This window comes from Molothrus aeneus, chromosome Z (assembly GCF_037042795.1).
Source record: "Molothrus aeneus isolate 106 chromosome Z, BPBGC_Maene_1.0, whole genome shotgun sequence".
In the NCBI taxonomy this organism is placed as follows: Eukaryota; Metazoa; Chordata; class Aves; order Passeriformes; family Icteridae; genus Molothrus; species Molothrus aeneus.
In genome coordinates this window covers 64,012,331-64,028,180 of record NC_089680.1, presented here as the reverse complement: position 1 = coordinate 64,028,180, position 15,850 = coordinate 64,012,331, and the positions used below count along the sequence as shown (strand labels likewise).

The window sequence follows — 15,850 nt, the reverse complement described above, 5'->3', positions numbered from 1 at the left end:
TCTCTCGGGCTCGCACTGGAGCGGGCCTTCCTCCGCAGCGCTGCCGGGCGCGGTGGGAACGGCATAGGGCCTGGCCGCCCGCGGAGGCTGCGCACGGTAACGTGGCCCCGCTGTTGAGGTCGGGTCGCGGCCCTGAGGAAGTGAGTGGAGCGGGACCTGAGGAAGTAGAAGCTGTCGATGCGTTGCGCAGCGGTCACGGCAGCAGTGTCTGTGTGTGCGTGTGCGTGCGTGCATGTGTGCGTGTGTCTGTCTGTCTATCTCTCTGTATCTATGTGTGCTTTTGGTTTAGAAACCTTGATGTATTGTTTTCACACTCAGAATCTTCATTTCCACAGTGAAATATTCTGGTCCTCAATCCTCTTTAAAACTGGTTTTGATTGTTAAGGTAAAGTTTCACAATGTTTGGAGATGGGTGGGACAAAGATTTGGAATAATAATATCGCACCAATCATAAGAATTTCTTGTATCTGTATTTTTGGTAATAATACTGATTTTCTGTACAGGATTAAAGTTCAATCTTTTGCTTAAATCGTCTTAGTAGTGGGAGGTATGCTCTCTGGCACTTTTATTTTCTTTTTTTTAATCTTAGAAGGCACAATGACTGACTTTGAAAAGAACCTGCATCAGGACATGGTTTCTCAGCTGCATGACTTTGCTGCTGCTGGTGACACAGCCGGGCTGAAAGTGCTGCTCAGGCACTCGCCATCACTGGTCAATGCAGCCACAGGGAATGGCTGGACAGCCCTCATGTACGGTGCTAGAAATGGACACCTTGAGGTTGTGCAGGTTCTTCTTCAAGAGGGGTAAGCTGTTTAGTAGAACCTATTCAAGAGCTCTGTTTTGCACCCCCTTTTTGCCCCTATCAGTTTTGTCTCAGAAGTAAATTTACCAGACAGATAATGGCTGAATTTTCAGGGATAAAACTCAGGAAAGTTTATTCTGTGTCATTTTATAACTGGGTTCTGCTGTTGCATCATGCTTTTTATTTTTGCTAAGAAAGTCTAAAACTTATAAGCATCTCTAAAGTTACTCCTTTGATATTCAAGGATATGTTGTCACTTTTCACAGAGGCCAACAGAATAGAACAGAGTTTGCACCCTAATTTCAACTGCTGTATGATAAATTGGATGTATTTGATCGTTCCACTTAAATTTTTTCTCTAAACTTGATTTGTAATCCACTTTGAATTTTGAATCTTTGTTAGTGTAGAATGTTTGCTGACTCTTCAGTAGGACATCACAGACTCACCTTTTCCAAAATTACTCCAAATGGAAAATGCTTTAAAACTAAGTTAAAATCAAATGCATTTAACTGAGTTTAACATTATTCAAGCCCAGGGTGTTCCGTTCTGAACTCCTACTTACAGAAAAAAGGAAGTTTAGTTCATTCTGTAGTTAATGACTGACTTCAGGCATAGCATTCCACATCCTCCAGTAATCATCCCACCCACTCTTGATTTTTTTTTTCAGTCATAGCCAAGGCCTGTAGCCTCTGCTGGGGCTCAGAGTGGGGCATTAGATGAACCACTGGTTTCTACTATAATCGGTACATTCCATTACGTAGAGGGTATCTTAGTGCAAGATTTTGGGTATTGAGGAATCTTTTGTGATGCTGGGAAATTTATCAGTTCGTAAATAGGATTATCAGTTTTTTTATCTTAAGCTTTTCTTAATAAAATAAAAGGTGAATATCACTTTTAAATTCCTTTTCAGGGTTGCTCTGTTAGGCAATTGAATATAGTTCATGAAATGATGCTGTACCCTCATTGCTCTTCTTTTAGTTAATGCTTAGAATAATTATTTTGACAATTATAGTTGCTGGTTATACAAACATGAATGTCTATGAAGATAATATTTCATAACATTACAGACAATAATTCTAGAAATCTAGTTGCGTTTTTGTCACAGAACTGTAGCATCATAGAATGTCCTAAGTTGAAAGGGACCCACAAGGATTAAATCCAACTCATAGTCCTGCACAGCACTGTCTCCAAGGATCACACCGTGTGCCTGAGAGCTTTGTCGAAACACTTCTTGAGCTCTGTCAGCCATGGTCCTGTGAGCACTGCCATGGGGAGCCTCTTCTAGTGCCCAGCTACCCTCTGGATAAAGAACATTTTCCTGATAGCCAACCTAATCCTCTCCTGAGAGAGATTAATTTCATTCCCGTAAGTCCTGTTACTGGTCATGCAAAGAGTTGCTTTAGCAGCAAATACTTGTAATTTAAGTTTTGAGTAGTTTTCTAAACAGTATACTCAAATTCCCTCAAAAACTACTGAGTTTAATATAAAATCTCAAAATGGTCTTGCCTGTGGTACAGTTAACTGTGTATCAGCAACATTAATAATACTGGCATCTTCTGGTATTAAAAACTGATGAGTCTAGTATTTATTACATAATTTGTAATTTACAGTGACATTTCTGTTTTACTTACCAATTTAAGATTAGCAAATAATTAAATTGTATTATTTTAACCTCCCAGTCAGCCTCAACCTATTTAAAGTTTGGGTTTCTTTTTGGTTTTAGTATTTAAATGTATGTGATGAGGCAACATATCCCTTACCTGTTTCACTTTACAGACATCTGGGTAACTAAAAAATCCCTACAGGAACCAGCTTCTGTCACTAAGGAGAGGCTGTATTCTTGATTCTAATTTTATGGTAAATTATCCAATATCCTGAGTTAGAAGGGACCATAAGGATCAACTCCTGCAGCTGTGCAGGTCATCCCAAGAATCCCGCCATGTGCCCATGTTTGAGAGTGTTGTCTAAACATTCCTTGAAGTCCGGCTTTGTGTCCTGTCACTGGTCATCAGAGTGAAAAGATTAGTATCTGCACCTCTGCTTGCCCTTGTGAGGATGTTGGACACCCCAGTAAGGGCTGTCCTCAGTCTTCTTTTTTCCAGGCTGAACAAGCCAATTAACCTCAATAAAATATTTTATTGTAAATGTTTTATTGCTGCTTCCAGTAGCTTCTAGAAGGTAATGCTGGTTAGGCTTCTTTTTTTTTCCCCTTTTGATTACTGATTATGAGGAGCAGACCGATAGCCTGACTTTTGAAGCTCTGGTTTTGAGCCTTTTTTTTAATGATACAGTATGTGGAATTTTAATAAATTCATTGCCTTTGTACTACTTCATGAATTTTGGTGAATGATAATCTGGAGAGGATCAACAAGAAGGGATCAACAAAAATGTGAAATACAGCCTTGGCAAAGGAAGAAGTAAATTATATTTTATTACCATGATGCTAAACATTTTGCCTAAAGATTATCCCAGTATTGACAGTGTCTAGAAGTTCTTGTACCTTAATAGTGTCAGATATGTATGCTGTAAGAATAATACAGCAACAGGACCTTTTCTAAACATATTTATTCTGGTAACCTCGGCTCTTTTCTGTTTATTCAGGTGTGACAGATCCATCGTTAATAAATCAAGGCAGACAGCTCTGGACATTGCTAAATTTTGGGGGTACAAACACATAGCTAATTTGTTGGCTAATGTGAAAGGTGATCAGAAACCTAGTTTTTTGTCAAATGATGTGAAAGAATATGAAAATTATTTTGGCATGACACTTCTGGACAGAAGGAGTGATAAAAGAACAGATTCTAAGTGGCTAAGTAAAAAACAAAGCCATCCAGATACAGTGTACATCCTCTTCTCAAATCTAAGTCCCTTGGTTACTTTGGGTGGGGGAAGAGAGAGCTCGCAGCAACCAGAAGTAAAGCTTTGCAGGTTGTGCCACAAGGATGTGGAACTGTGCATGAACCAAACTGAAGAATGTACCTTGGTTTTTCTTGGAGTGGACCTTCAGTTTGATAAGAACCTGATGGCTGCTTGTAGTGGAAGAGTTCAGCAAGAAGATGAAGATGGGTTAGTTGCTTGGTTTGCTCTTAGCATAGATTCTGCTTCTGCTGAAAAATTTAAACAGAAGCATGAGGACTGTTACTTTCTTCACCCACCGATGCCAGCGCTACTGCAGTTACCTGAAAAAGAAGCTGGTAAGGTGCATAAAATGCAGCAAGTACAAAATGCATAATCAGAAAGATTCCTTTTGGTATTTCCTGAGGTATTAATTCAAAGAAAAGACAAAACACTGCAAAGAAATTGTGTTTTCAGTGGTTTTAGAAATATTTTGATTTTAAAAGCCTGGTAGTGGTTTTGTGAAGAATTTTGTATGTAAGAACATTTGCATTTGCAAAGGACTAATTTCTGCAATGACAGTATTAGACTGTAAAACCTATTGATCATCATGGGTTTTAAACGGTACTATTTAACTATTAATGCGCGAACATTGTAAACATAAAGGGAAAAAACTGTCATTACCGAGTTTTCAGTAATGAAATCGTTAATTAAAATTAATAATTATGAAATTATTAATTATAGGAAATGAGAACCTAAGTCCTTCATAATAGTGTGTTGGATACTCATTTGACAAGAAAGTGTTGAAAATTTAGGATACCAAAGTGAATCTATGTTAGTAAGGACATTAACAATAAATGTTGTTAATGACTGCTATTGTAACAGTTATGTTTTTACATAAGGATAAAGAAAAGCTCAACTTGAACCTTAAGTTCAAATGGAACAATGCATTATTATGTCAATACCTGTAGTAGCCCTAAAATGGTCATCTGAAGAAGACTTGATACATGTAATTTTGGCAGTTTGCCTCCACAAAGAGACTTCTGTGAGAAACAGGGTATATTGATCTGGATGAATTTGTTCCTGAATATGTGTAAATTGCCCTGTAGCTCTTTAATACTATGTTCTATTGTGTTTGCTGTGCTGCAAAGAAAAAGGTCTGCATAACTCATTTTGCTCAACTTCTCCTGTAGCCAAACCACACTCTGATTTTTTGTGTTAAAACTCAGTATTTGATTTTTTTTTTAAACCTTAACATGAATTAGTATTTGATTTTGTGCACTCTCAATGTATTGTTTTAAAGGAGTAATAGCCCAGGCGAGATCTGTTCTAGCATGGCACCAGCGTTACCGATTCTGTCCAACATGTGGGAGTGCAACCAAGATTGAAGAAGGGGGTTACAAGAAAACTTGCTTAAAAGAAGGTTGTCCCAGTCTCCAAGGAGTTCACAACACATCATATCCAAGAGTTGGTAAGAATATTCACTCAAATCATTTGCTTGTAAATTGCTATGCATGTATATCAATTTATTTCTAGTTATTTCAGCTGCTTACTTCTGTTCTAGGTCTTCCATACTTGTTTCTCCACAGGCTGTGTGTGTTTCAGCTCTGTTTAGGATTAAGTAGTTTGGGCTTCTCTTTGTTTCAGTAGTCTGTGATACAGAATTGCTGTGATAATGCAAACCTTATTTCAACAACTAATATCAGTTAGAAGTTCCAAGAGTATAAATGAGAATTGGCAGTATAAAGGGTCACATTTTACTTTTTTACTTAAAACTAGATGACAGTAAAAAGGAGAAAAGATCACAAGTTGATAGGGCTGCTTAGACCAATAGGAGAAAATATTACGTTAGTAATATTTTAAAGTTTTACTAGTTGGAAAGAAAAAGATACAATGACCAGAAGTGAGAAAATTTGTCAAAGTGCAACATCATATGAGAAACCGATAGCAAAGAGTAAATGAAATCAAAGGTGGAAAGTAGTCAGTATTTAGTCAGTATTTATGTTGTCAGCAAAGTGTCTAGTTATTAGGTGTTTAGTCAAAAAGACATTCTTCAGACCTCTGTGGTGAAGAGAAGATGATAAACGAGTTTGTTGCAGAAACTGTTGGTATATGCTGGATGCACAGGTTAGTATTGCTGATTAGTACTGACTCTTAGCAAATTGTGTCCTTTGGTTACAGGTAATTTCTGTCCTGCATTTCAAGCCTTGGTTAGTAAGCTGCTTCTATTAAGCATGTATGTTGCGCAACCATATAAAGAATATCTTGCATGGAGGGTAACCCCAAAGTGAAATGAAATAACAGCTTACTCTGGGTACAGACACAGTTATGATTTCAATATAATTTTTGCCCTTATATGCATTGGTATGGAATAGACTAGAAGTTTTTACTGCATTAAGTCTCTCAAATGTTGAAATATATTAATTTAATGTCCTTTGCAGATCCTGTTGTGATAATGCAAGTCATCCATCCAGATGGCAACCATTGCCTTTTAGGTAGGCAGAGGAGATTTCCCCCAGGAATGTTTACCTGCCTTGCCGGATTTGTAGAACCTGGTGAGTAATTTTGTTTTCCTTTATCAAATGTATTTTCTCAATGAAAGTATTATACCTTTACAATTACAAAGAACTATAATTTGTGTTCTCTCAAATTGAAGTTTTTTTGCTTCCTGATAGATGAGTTGTTACAATGAATATACCCATTCTGTACTTTGCAGCTGTTGAGTTATTTAAAAAAAAGCAAAGAGCAACTTGAGTAAATAAAAATACTGAACAGTTTTCAAATCATGTAGTCTTAAATCACTACTTAAAAGAAAAAAAAATATTTTAACATGTCACCTTGGCCAGTGATACTTTAGGCAAAGGATTTTAGCATAGGAAAAGTAAGTGTTAAAGTCTAAGTTAAAGCTAACATGAAGTTAAGCATATACTTACATGTTTAGGGCCTGATTGATTCTATGGAAGATAAGTAGACATTCCATAATTCTGAAAGAAAGATAAAGAGATTTTTCAATAGCTATGTCAAGCAATAATAGTTGAAATTAGTTACAATTATAAGTACCTGCAGATCAACTTGCAAAATATTCTGTATTGTGAATAGATCTTTATCACCAGTGAAATTATAGTGAATAAATATATTCAGTAAACATGTGCAGGTTGACATACAGTGACAGCATGGACAAGTTTATTCAGGTATTATTTGAAAGAAGTCAAGATATTTATTTCTGATGGATGGACTGTGTCCTTTAATGAACCTGTAACCAGCAGTTACAGCACAGTGCATATGTGCCTATGTAGGCTGGTGACCATCAGCATTCCGCGCACATGCATCTACAGTTTTCTATGGATATGGAAGCAGAGCTTTCCATTGCAGTTTCAATTTACAGTATTGTCTGCATGTATTAAGACAATGAAGAATGAGTCAGGCAAAGGGAATAATACAACACAGAAATGTTAGCAAGTATTCTAAATCTCTGTTTTCTTACTATTGTAATTCTAAATACTGATTTTTCAAGTTGTAATACATGCTGTTGCAATCATACTGAAAATCCAGAAATTAACACAGTGCTAGTTACAAATGAATGTTTCAAGAATAATTATAGGATTATTTCTACTCAATTTTTGACATTTTAGATATAGTGATAATGGTTTGTGTGCATAAGGAATTATCAATTCAGAAAATAAATATTATTGTGGGGAAATTACTACACTTTCTTTTCAAAGTTCCATTTTGCTTTTTTGGCTGTTTTACCTTATTGGACTTTTGTGTCTTGTGCTGAGGTCTTTGCTCTGATCTGTGAACTAGATCTTTATAGATAATTGCCTTGGGCAGTTTCAAATCTTTTGAGTCAGTTCAAAGCACAGCATGTGATCATTGCTTGGAGTATTTTCATGAGCTGCTTGTTCTTTGCCCTTTTTGATAAGGTGAAACCATAGAAAATGCTGTTCGAAGAGAAGTAGAGGAGGAGGCTGGAGTCAAAGTTGCCCATGTTCAGTACATCTCTTGTCAGCCGTGGCCAATGCCTTCCTCCCTCATGATTGGCTGCTTAGCTGTTGCAGTGTCCACAGAAATTAAAGTTGACAAGAATGAAATAGAGGATGCCCGCTGGTTCACTAGAGAACAGGTGAAGTTCAATTTCATTTTCTTCTTCTATTGATTAGTCTGTGACTGTATTGGTTCTGGCATACAACAGACACTTGCTTTTTCAGCAAGTCAAATAAGCATGTGTACTCTTCATTTTATCATACAGCAGAGCTCGGATTAGTGGAGTAGGGGTGCCTTAGGGCTGGGATTAGTGGAGTAGGGGTGCCTTCTAGCAGGAGGTGGCCTAGTGAGGCAGAGGGTTGGTTTTGCAGTCCTCTTAGGAGGGTGGCTAGTCATAGGGGGAAAGCTAGGGCTAAGTTTATAGATAATTGGGTGGTTGGGGTACATGTGTAAGGTAATAGGCCTAGAAGATTAATGAGTAGGAAAGAAGATTATGAGGGATGTTAAAATTAGGGCTCATTTGTGTCCTTTTCTGTCTAGGGGTATTATTAGTTGTTTTGTGACTAGGTTGATAAATCATAGTTGGAGGGTTGAGAGGCAATATATTGTCAGTGTAGGTTAGACACAACCAGAAAAAGATAGTTATTCACAGTAATGTCTGAGTTACTTTCATGCTCATTTTATGAGGTTTTTGCCAGTTTGCTCTTCATCTTTCCCTTCTGTGAGATAGTCAAGTTATTTTAACCCGTGTCCTTAGCAAGCCTGTGCTTTTCATGCAGTAGTAGTATTTAATACCATTATTCATTACAGTTTCTCAAACCAGGCATGCTACCAGATATGCTATGAGGGTGGAAGTTAAAGTAAGGACTCTGGGAATTAATTAGATTGAATATATTTTTTTCATGCAGTACTATTTTAATACTCTGTTATTAAATGCAGCTTACTGTGCATTAATAAGAAATCCTACACTTAGCTTCCATCAGTAGTTAAAATACAGTCAAATAAAAGTGAGGCAGAAAAGAAATACTTTCACAGAAATACTTCAGTTCATGAGTAGAAGGAAAGGTTGCTTGCACAACTTAGTTTTCACAGGTTTTCCTATAGGCAACTTAGAAGCTAAGCTTTTAATAACACTGGACATCTGCCTAGCTGTTCAAAGCATTTTGACTGTAAGTCACCTTGAAGGCAAAGTTAATCACCTACAATCTCAGTGTGTTTCTGTTAACACTGGGAGCATTATTTTAAAGGAATATCAGTTCTGAATACAACTAGTTGCATGCAGATTGGCATACAGCTGGAAATAAGCTTCAAAAATGTGATGAAAGTGAATTCACATGTTACTTGCAACTTCTTCAGATGACCAAGAAAACACATCTCCATGGCACTACATGTAAACATTAAAAAAAATATTTTTGTCACAGTGTAGAGCACCATCTGGTGGTCCTTGCCATAAAAAAGCTTCGCAGAAACCTTAAATAATATACTAGCAGTCTCCACAGTTCTGTTAGGAAGAAGTTATCCTTTGGAGCACATTAGGCTCAAAAATGTCATAATTCACACAATGTTGGACTTTCTCTGCATTTACCTTGGAGAATCTCTTAGTAGCACTTTAATAGGTATAGCAGTGGCAGACTGATGGATCATTATAGGAAGATAATTTCTGTATTAATACAATGTTAGATTCTGTATAGTTTATAATGCTATCTTCTAAAGTTAAAAAATCTGCTTTTATTGCAGGTCGTGGAAGTTCTCATTAAAGGAAACCAGCGTTCTTTCTTTGTACCACCAAGTCGAGCTATTGCACACCAGTTGATGAAACATTGGATTGGAATGAATGCTAATCTTTAGTTCAAATAATTGATTTCTTTAAGTTACTTCTTCTACTGAATGCTTAATTAGGAACAAATTAGAACTTTTTGTCTAGTGAATGTGTAACCAAGTGATTTTCTGAGCCTTTACGTTGGTTCCAGAGCTAAACCATGCAATCTTTGTAGGTGTTTTCAGACCTGAATTAGATTTGGACAAAACCCAATAATTATCTCAAGCAAGCAAGCACCAAATAAGTAGAATTGGTACCTTGTTGAGTACAGGCTGTGTTTCTTGTTCTAGAATGAAATTATTATGCCTTTTTCTTTACACTTTTTATGTTTGATTTGGTCTTCCCCCACTGGAAGGATTCACAGCATTACAAAGAGGGCTGTCTGACCTTGCCTGCTATTTGAATTCTCTACTTACATCCTCCTCTTTGGCCTTAATTGTTTCTTTCTCATTTTTGCTTATCTCCATTTTTTAAATTTGACCTGTCACAAAAATCTACATTCAGTGCTGTAAGCCTTACCAAGTATGGTTATTTTAAAGTCAGTAGCATATGTAACTAGTGAAACTATGTAACTAGTGAAAGCATATGTAACTATGTGGTACTTCGTATCTTTTACATTAATAATTTATGTTAATACTCAAAGCAGACCATTTACTCGTACATTCTGACTTGGCCTGCACTTATCCAATTGTATGTCAGCCTGAATTTAAAGGTATAACACAATATTTTGTTTTTGAAAAAGGTGTTGGAGAACCATCCCTGAATGCCTAAGTATTAGTGTTTTCATAAGATAATAATGTACTTATTGATGCTAGGCAGTGAGTAATTTCATTCTCTGATAATTAGAAATGAAATTACAGAATAATGGAGAAGGAAGAACAAGACGTATCTCAAAATATGCACAAAGTGCATTATGGAAATAGAGATGCCAAGATTGTTACTGCTATTAAGAATCTTATATTTGAAAGAAGTATATTAACTGCAGCTATAAGACTGCAGGGATATGTTAATTAAAATATGTATTTATGTGTTTTTAATGCTACAGTTCAGATTTGTGCCTTAATTTATCAAGTTATTTAAGATAGTGTTGATGTTCTAAAAAGAGAAGTATACTGGTTTAATATTAATTTCATTATGTAATAGTACTCTCTCATTCTGCAGTCATTGCAGTGATATCAAAAGAAATGCAAATGACCTGAAGAAGTTGTAGTGACAAATGTAAACTTATTATTTTGTGATTTGTTTATTTGGAGTAATTTGTTTTTAACAGTGAATGGTGTCACATTTTTTTCCAAAATTCTCAGGAACCTGGAATCAGTAAAACTGTTGTACAAATTCTGATTGTACTTTGTTTTCCCCATCCATGTCACATTATGCTCAGCAGTTTTCATGGTTTTTTTTGTAAGGCAGTACCTAAGAAACTTTAAAGCAAGAAGCCTTCCTGACAGATTTGGAGTATTTGACATGTTATGTTGCTTCATTCTCTTCCTTGTTTTAGCCATATGTAAAAATAAATACAGGCTATTTCTTGTCTGGCAAGGAGAAGGAAACAATACAGTGCTCCTTTAAAATTTGCTTTTACAGAGAAAGCGAGTTATGGAAAGCATGTACCAGCAAGACTGTATGGTACCAATGGCAATTATCAGTTGGAGGTTGCTCATAGAGTAAAGGAGAATATTGGAAAGTATGCAAAAAGTGGTGGAAGCTGAGCAGTGAAAGGAAGTTTCAACTAGTGCTGTGGTGATTACATTTGGAGAGATGAACAAGGGAGTGAGGAGCCAGATGGAAGAAGGAGGATAAAGTGTAGAGCAAATATAGGTAGCATAAAAATAAGTAGTTTGTGGCTTTGAGGTAGCTAAATGTACATGACTAAGATCCATAGGAATACTTTTAAAACTATTGGAATAGTTTTTTGCGTAGAAAATTATGGTGAGTGGCTATAGAGATATGCTTCTAAAAGTGAAACTCCAAACACAGTATCCCTAATTAAAACTGATGTTAATAATCTGCCTACTTTTTTTTTTTTTTGAGGATCTGTATACCAGTATATATGTGCAGTTACAATGCTAATAAGTAAATAAAAAATGTACACTTTTATGTATGAAGAAGACCAGAAAAATATGACAAAATGAGCAACACTTAAATAATCTCTGATTTTGAGAGTAATCTTTTAATGATCTTTCAAGTTTAATAATTTAAGTATGTCAACGATTTTTAGTCTTTATAGATATTCAAAATCTAAGCCAAGCTTTTGAAAAAGGTTTTGAAGCTTTCTTTTCCTTTTTCCCTTACCAAGAGAAGAATTCCATTTGCAGGGAAGAAGACAAATCTAAGAAAGCCAGTTAGATAAATTTAATCCATTTAAGGAAAGATTTTTCCTGGCATTTTATTGCTTAACTTTCCCTATTTGCAGGTCAGGGTTTAAATTTATTTCAAAATTACCTATACATTTTAAGGACAGTTACTGTTTCCAGGTTACACAGGAAATGTCAAATTGAAGAGCCAAATGCTGTGGTTATCTGGCAACTACAGCATTTCAGGAAAGTGCCAAATTAAATTTAGAAACAGTTGAAGAGAGTGTAGTGGTTCTGACTGGAATATTGTATGGGCAACACCTCCAGAAGATCTCAGTAGTTCAACTTACTCAAAAGACAGCAGCAGCTTTGAAAGCAGGCTGTTTCTTGCCACAAAGTTAATGCGGTATATTAAGAGAATAGTGTTACTTACTAAAAAGAGTGGGTTTTTTCTACGATGTGAGTAATGATCTGTCACTTTTTTCCTTTTCTTGTACAATGGTATCAGACCATAAATAGTACTCATGATATCAGATGTACAAGGCAGAAAATTCTGGAGATGCCTTTTATCCCAGTTTGCCTGTGTACTAAAGAGAACTACCTTCTATTCAATATATAATTTGAAAATATTACGTATTTTATCTGTTTTTATAATAATTTACAGATAATAGAAATAGTAGCTTAATAAAGCAGGAAAAGATAATTAGGTCTTTGAACACAAACCAAAACAGATACTTCTAATGAAACTGTAATCTCATGCAATGTAATGACATTTAATGTAAGTATAATACTGATTATGATATTTTTACAAACTTTGCATTTGTCCTAATAAACATACTTCTTTTAACTCATTTTTCATTCTAGATGTATGTAAACACATGAAAAGTAGAATCATTCCAGTGTTGATTCTATAATTTGAACATTATGTTTTCTACAGGAGCATTGACAAGTCCGTTCTTGCCAATTAACTGATTACTGATTGAAGTCTGATTACGTTGAAATCTGCAAGATGTGAGGGAAAAATGGGTGGATGTTAACAGGCTGATTAAAGGTAGACCAGTCATGATGCTTCATGGAATTAAATATACTAATCAGATTCTGAGCTTAGCAGACAGAAATAGAAAAAGAAGTGGAACAAGGCTGTGAACATTGCTCCCTCTTTTATCTTTAATTTTAATTAGGTAATCTGATTGATTAAGACTTTTCAGATGGAGCTGGCATTTTGTAGCTGCTGGATAATTTAGTTGTTATTTTATTATCTGCTTTATCTGTAAAGAGTTAAATAAGTGGTAGTCCTTTATTGCTTCATTGATTTGAAGGATATGTATATACTGTATATCATTGCTGACTGGGTTTGATGGTACTTATGGGGGTAAGTCTAAAGAAAAAAAATTGAACTTTTTATCCTATTAAGCCTTAGTAAGACAGCCAACCCATCCTTCATGAGCTTAGAAAAGCAAACTGTTCACAGTCCGTAACAGCAAGCATCTGAGGAAAATGAATATTGGCTTATGGCAATGGTAAGTATAAACCTTTTTCTGGTAAATTAGACTGTTTTAATTAGTATTCTGTAGCTACTAATTATTACAATTCATCATAAATTTTGTTAAATAGAAATTCTGCAGTTTTTTTTCACAGGAAAGAAATATGACTTTTTTCCTAAGTGATAGATTTTTAAGATGGATATTTGATTCCTAAATCTGTATTGATTATCTTATTTTAGCATATAAGTACTATAAGTTTAGTGGTATATAATTTTGAAAATTAAAGCCACCTTATATGAACTTGCATTTGTTAGAAGTATTGCCTTTCTGCAACCAACATTTCACACTGGAATATGAGGAGTGCTATGATAAGACTACAGAATTAGTAGTCAAGAAGGAATATTGAGAGTTGAGTTGAGAGAAGAGGATCCTGTTGAGTAGAGAAGCTTACATTATAATTTTTCAGCACTTAAGTAAACCTGGATAGTAATTTTTTTCCTCCTACCATTTCCTCATCCTGCAAACTAGTCTAGCTTTGGTAAAGTACATCTCTGTTTCTTTCCAAGGAGAGAAGCATTCTAATGTTCAGCTAAGAAGTGTAGGTATTTTCTCAAGACTTCTGTCAAAGCTAAAAAAGAGTGTATGAAATAAGCGTCTCAAATTCTTTTGTCACTCTAAGTCTAAATTGCTCCTTACTTACTTTGTATGAATTGCTCAGGTGGAGAAAGTGACCCTGGAAACTGTATGGTCAGGAAATACGGTTCCCATTTCAGACACCAGAAATCAAATCCTAGAAGTTAGGATAGGGTGACAGATTTTGCCCATATTGCATTCTATGAACAATGGAATATTTTTCATACATAACAGTAATTTATATTTTGTACTCCCAGACATTTTGAAAATAAAAAACTACCTCATTTTCAGGTAAAATTTTTATAGTATGCAATTACTCTGCAGGGTTTTTCTGGGGGGCTGAGTTTCAATTATAAGCAAATACTTTGAATTTACCTGGTTTCAGTTAAGAGGGACAAGGAATTCTGAAGCTCAAATAAATTGGATTAATTTATTTGAAAAAGAATTGAGAAGGAAATTTATTTGAGAATGATTGAGAAAGAATTGTAGTATTACATGACAGTAACTTCTTTCAGTATAGAAACTCCATTTCATTTTTGGAAATGGTTGTTATGGTTGTTATAGATGTCATTGTTAATGTATGTTATAGTGAGATTACTAGTTTCATTATCAATTGTTGCATCACATCTGTAGGGTATTTCTGATACCTGCTGTCATTTTGGTACTGACAAAGCATGAATTCCATAGATAACCCTCTGAATATCAGAATGACAAACTCACTGACATGAACAGGCTAATCCAGCTGATACTCAGTAGTATCAGCTGATACTTTAGGAGGTTTTCCTTTGGTCTCTAAAACAGACATAGAAGATGTCCAACAATGTAAATAGAAATGGAAGTTTATGTGATTTTTAAAACACATTTTCAGAGCTTTTGATTAAGGAAAATTATTTTATGCAGTAGAAAAGAGAGGTCCTGCACAACAAATTCTGTTCTCTGTTTATAAATATGTTTTTACTATGATAATAAATACATGAACTTCCATTGTAGTAAAGTGTAGAATAATAATTATTTAGTAATTGTGTTAAAGTCGTGGTGGAATGTTTTATAGACCATTTACAGCACAGAGGCTACCTACTAGTCTGTTGTAGTGTATGGCAGTGCACATTTTTGAATTAAGGTAATTATGAAAAATGCTGCTGCAGAAATTGAGTATCTCCAACATCTAAAATAAATGTTTATCTTTGTTAATACATTATTTTGTCTTCTGTTGCAAAAGCTCAAAATAATTAACCAAAAAGCAGAATTACTTAATAAGTAGACAGGAGCTTTACAGGACATGAGTTTTACATATGATTTAGCAGAATTAAAAAAAAACAAACAACTGACTTCACTTCTCTCTAAAAAAGCAGAAATACCTGTGTATATACAGCCCATGATTGCTAATCTGTATTTCACTGCAACTTTGCTGGTACCTGCATTCTTAGTGCTGAGTTAAAATAATCTTGAAAACATTTGACTGACTGCAATTGTAGTAGCATTTTTTGAATCCAAAGTGAGGTGTCTGCAGGGAAATAGCTTTAATATGTTGTAGAGAATAATATAACTATTATTTCTTTTCAAAAGATTGGTCAAAATCTATTCAACAATTCATATTGTGTCCATTTCTGCTTGTAGAAAAGTCAAAAATAATGCAAAATCTAATTACACGGGGTTTGGGTTTCCTAAATATGTGGATTTATGGCATATGTGATAGTTTTAGTTGTTTAGACAGTAACCTTCCATCTGAATCAGAACCAAAGACATACTGACTGGTGTTTGCAATCTTTTTGTGGTGTGGAAAAAAAAAGTGCCACGGTAGCAGTGAGGAACAAGTGACATGGACCCCCTTATGCATCAGAAGGAGATCCCTTTATTGTAAAAAAATCACACCTTTTTTATGCCTTTAATCTCTACCTGACATAACTGAAACCAAACTGAGACTTAACAGAAAGAAGGCACCCACTGGCTGCCTCAGCTGCAGTGCTGCTGTCCATGCGTCTTATCATCTAATCAGCTT

The 15,850-nt window shown here is 35.3% G+C and overlaps 1 protein-coding gene across 2 annotated transcripts; it reads left to right on the top strand.

The window, feature by feature from the left end:
* Nucleotides 1-204: 204 nt before the first annotated feature.
* On the top strand, nucleotides 205-15,049 carry NUDT12 (nudix hydrolase 12). Of its 2 annotated transcripts, XM_066569336.1 has the most exons (7): nucleotides 205-385; nucleotides 590-803; nucleotides 3,404-3,996; nucleotides 4,941-5,108; nucleotides 6,079-6,192; nucleotides 7,561-7,760; nucleotides 9,359-15,049. In XM_066569336.1, the coding sequence occupies exons 2-7, from the start codon at nucleotides 598-600 to the stop codon at nucleotides 9,467-9,469; spliced, it is 1,392 nt and encodes a 463-aa protein (XP_066425433.1). In that variant the 5' UTR covers nucleotides 205-385; nucleotides 590-597; the 3' UTR covers nucleotides 9,470-15,049. The 2 variants fall into 2 exon arrangements, with proteins under 2 accessions (XP_066425433.1, XP_066425432.1); XM_066569335.1 differs by having other exon boundaries at nucleotides 206-803.
* The last annotated feature ends 801 nt before the right edge of the window (nucleotides 15,050-15,850 follow it).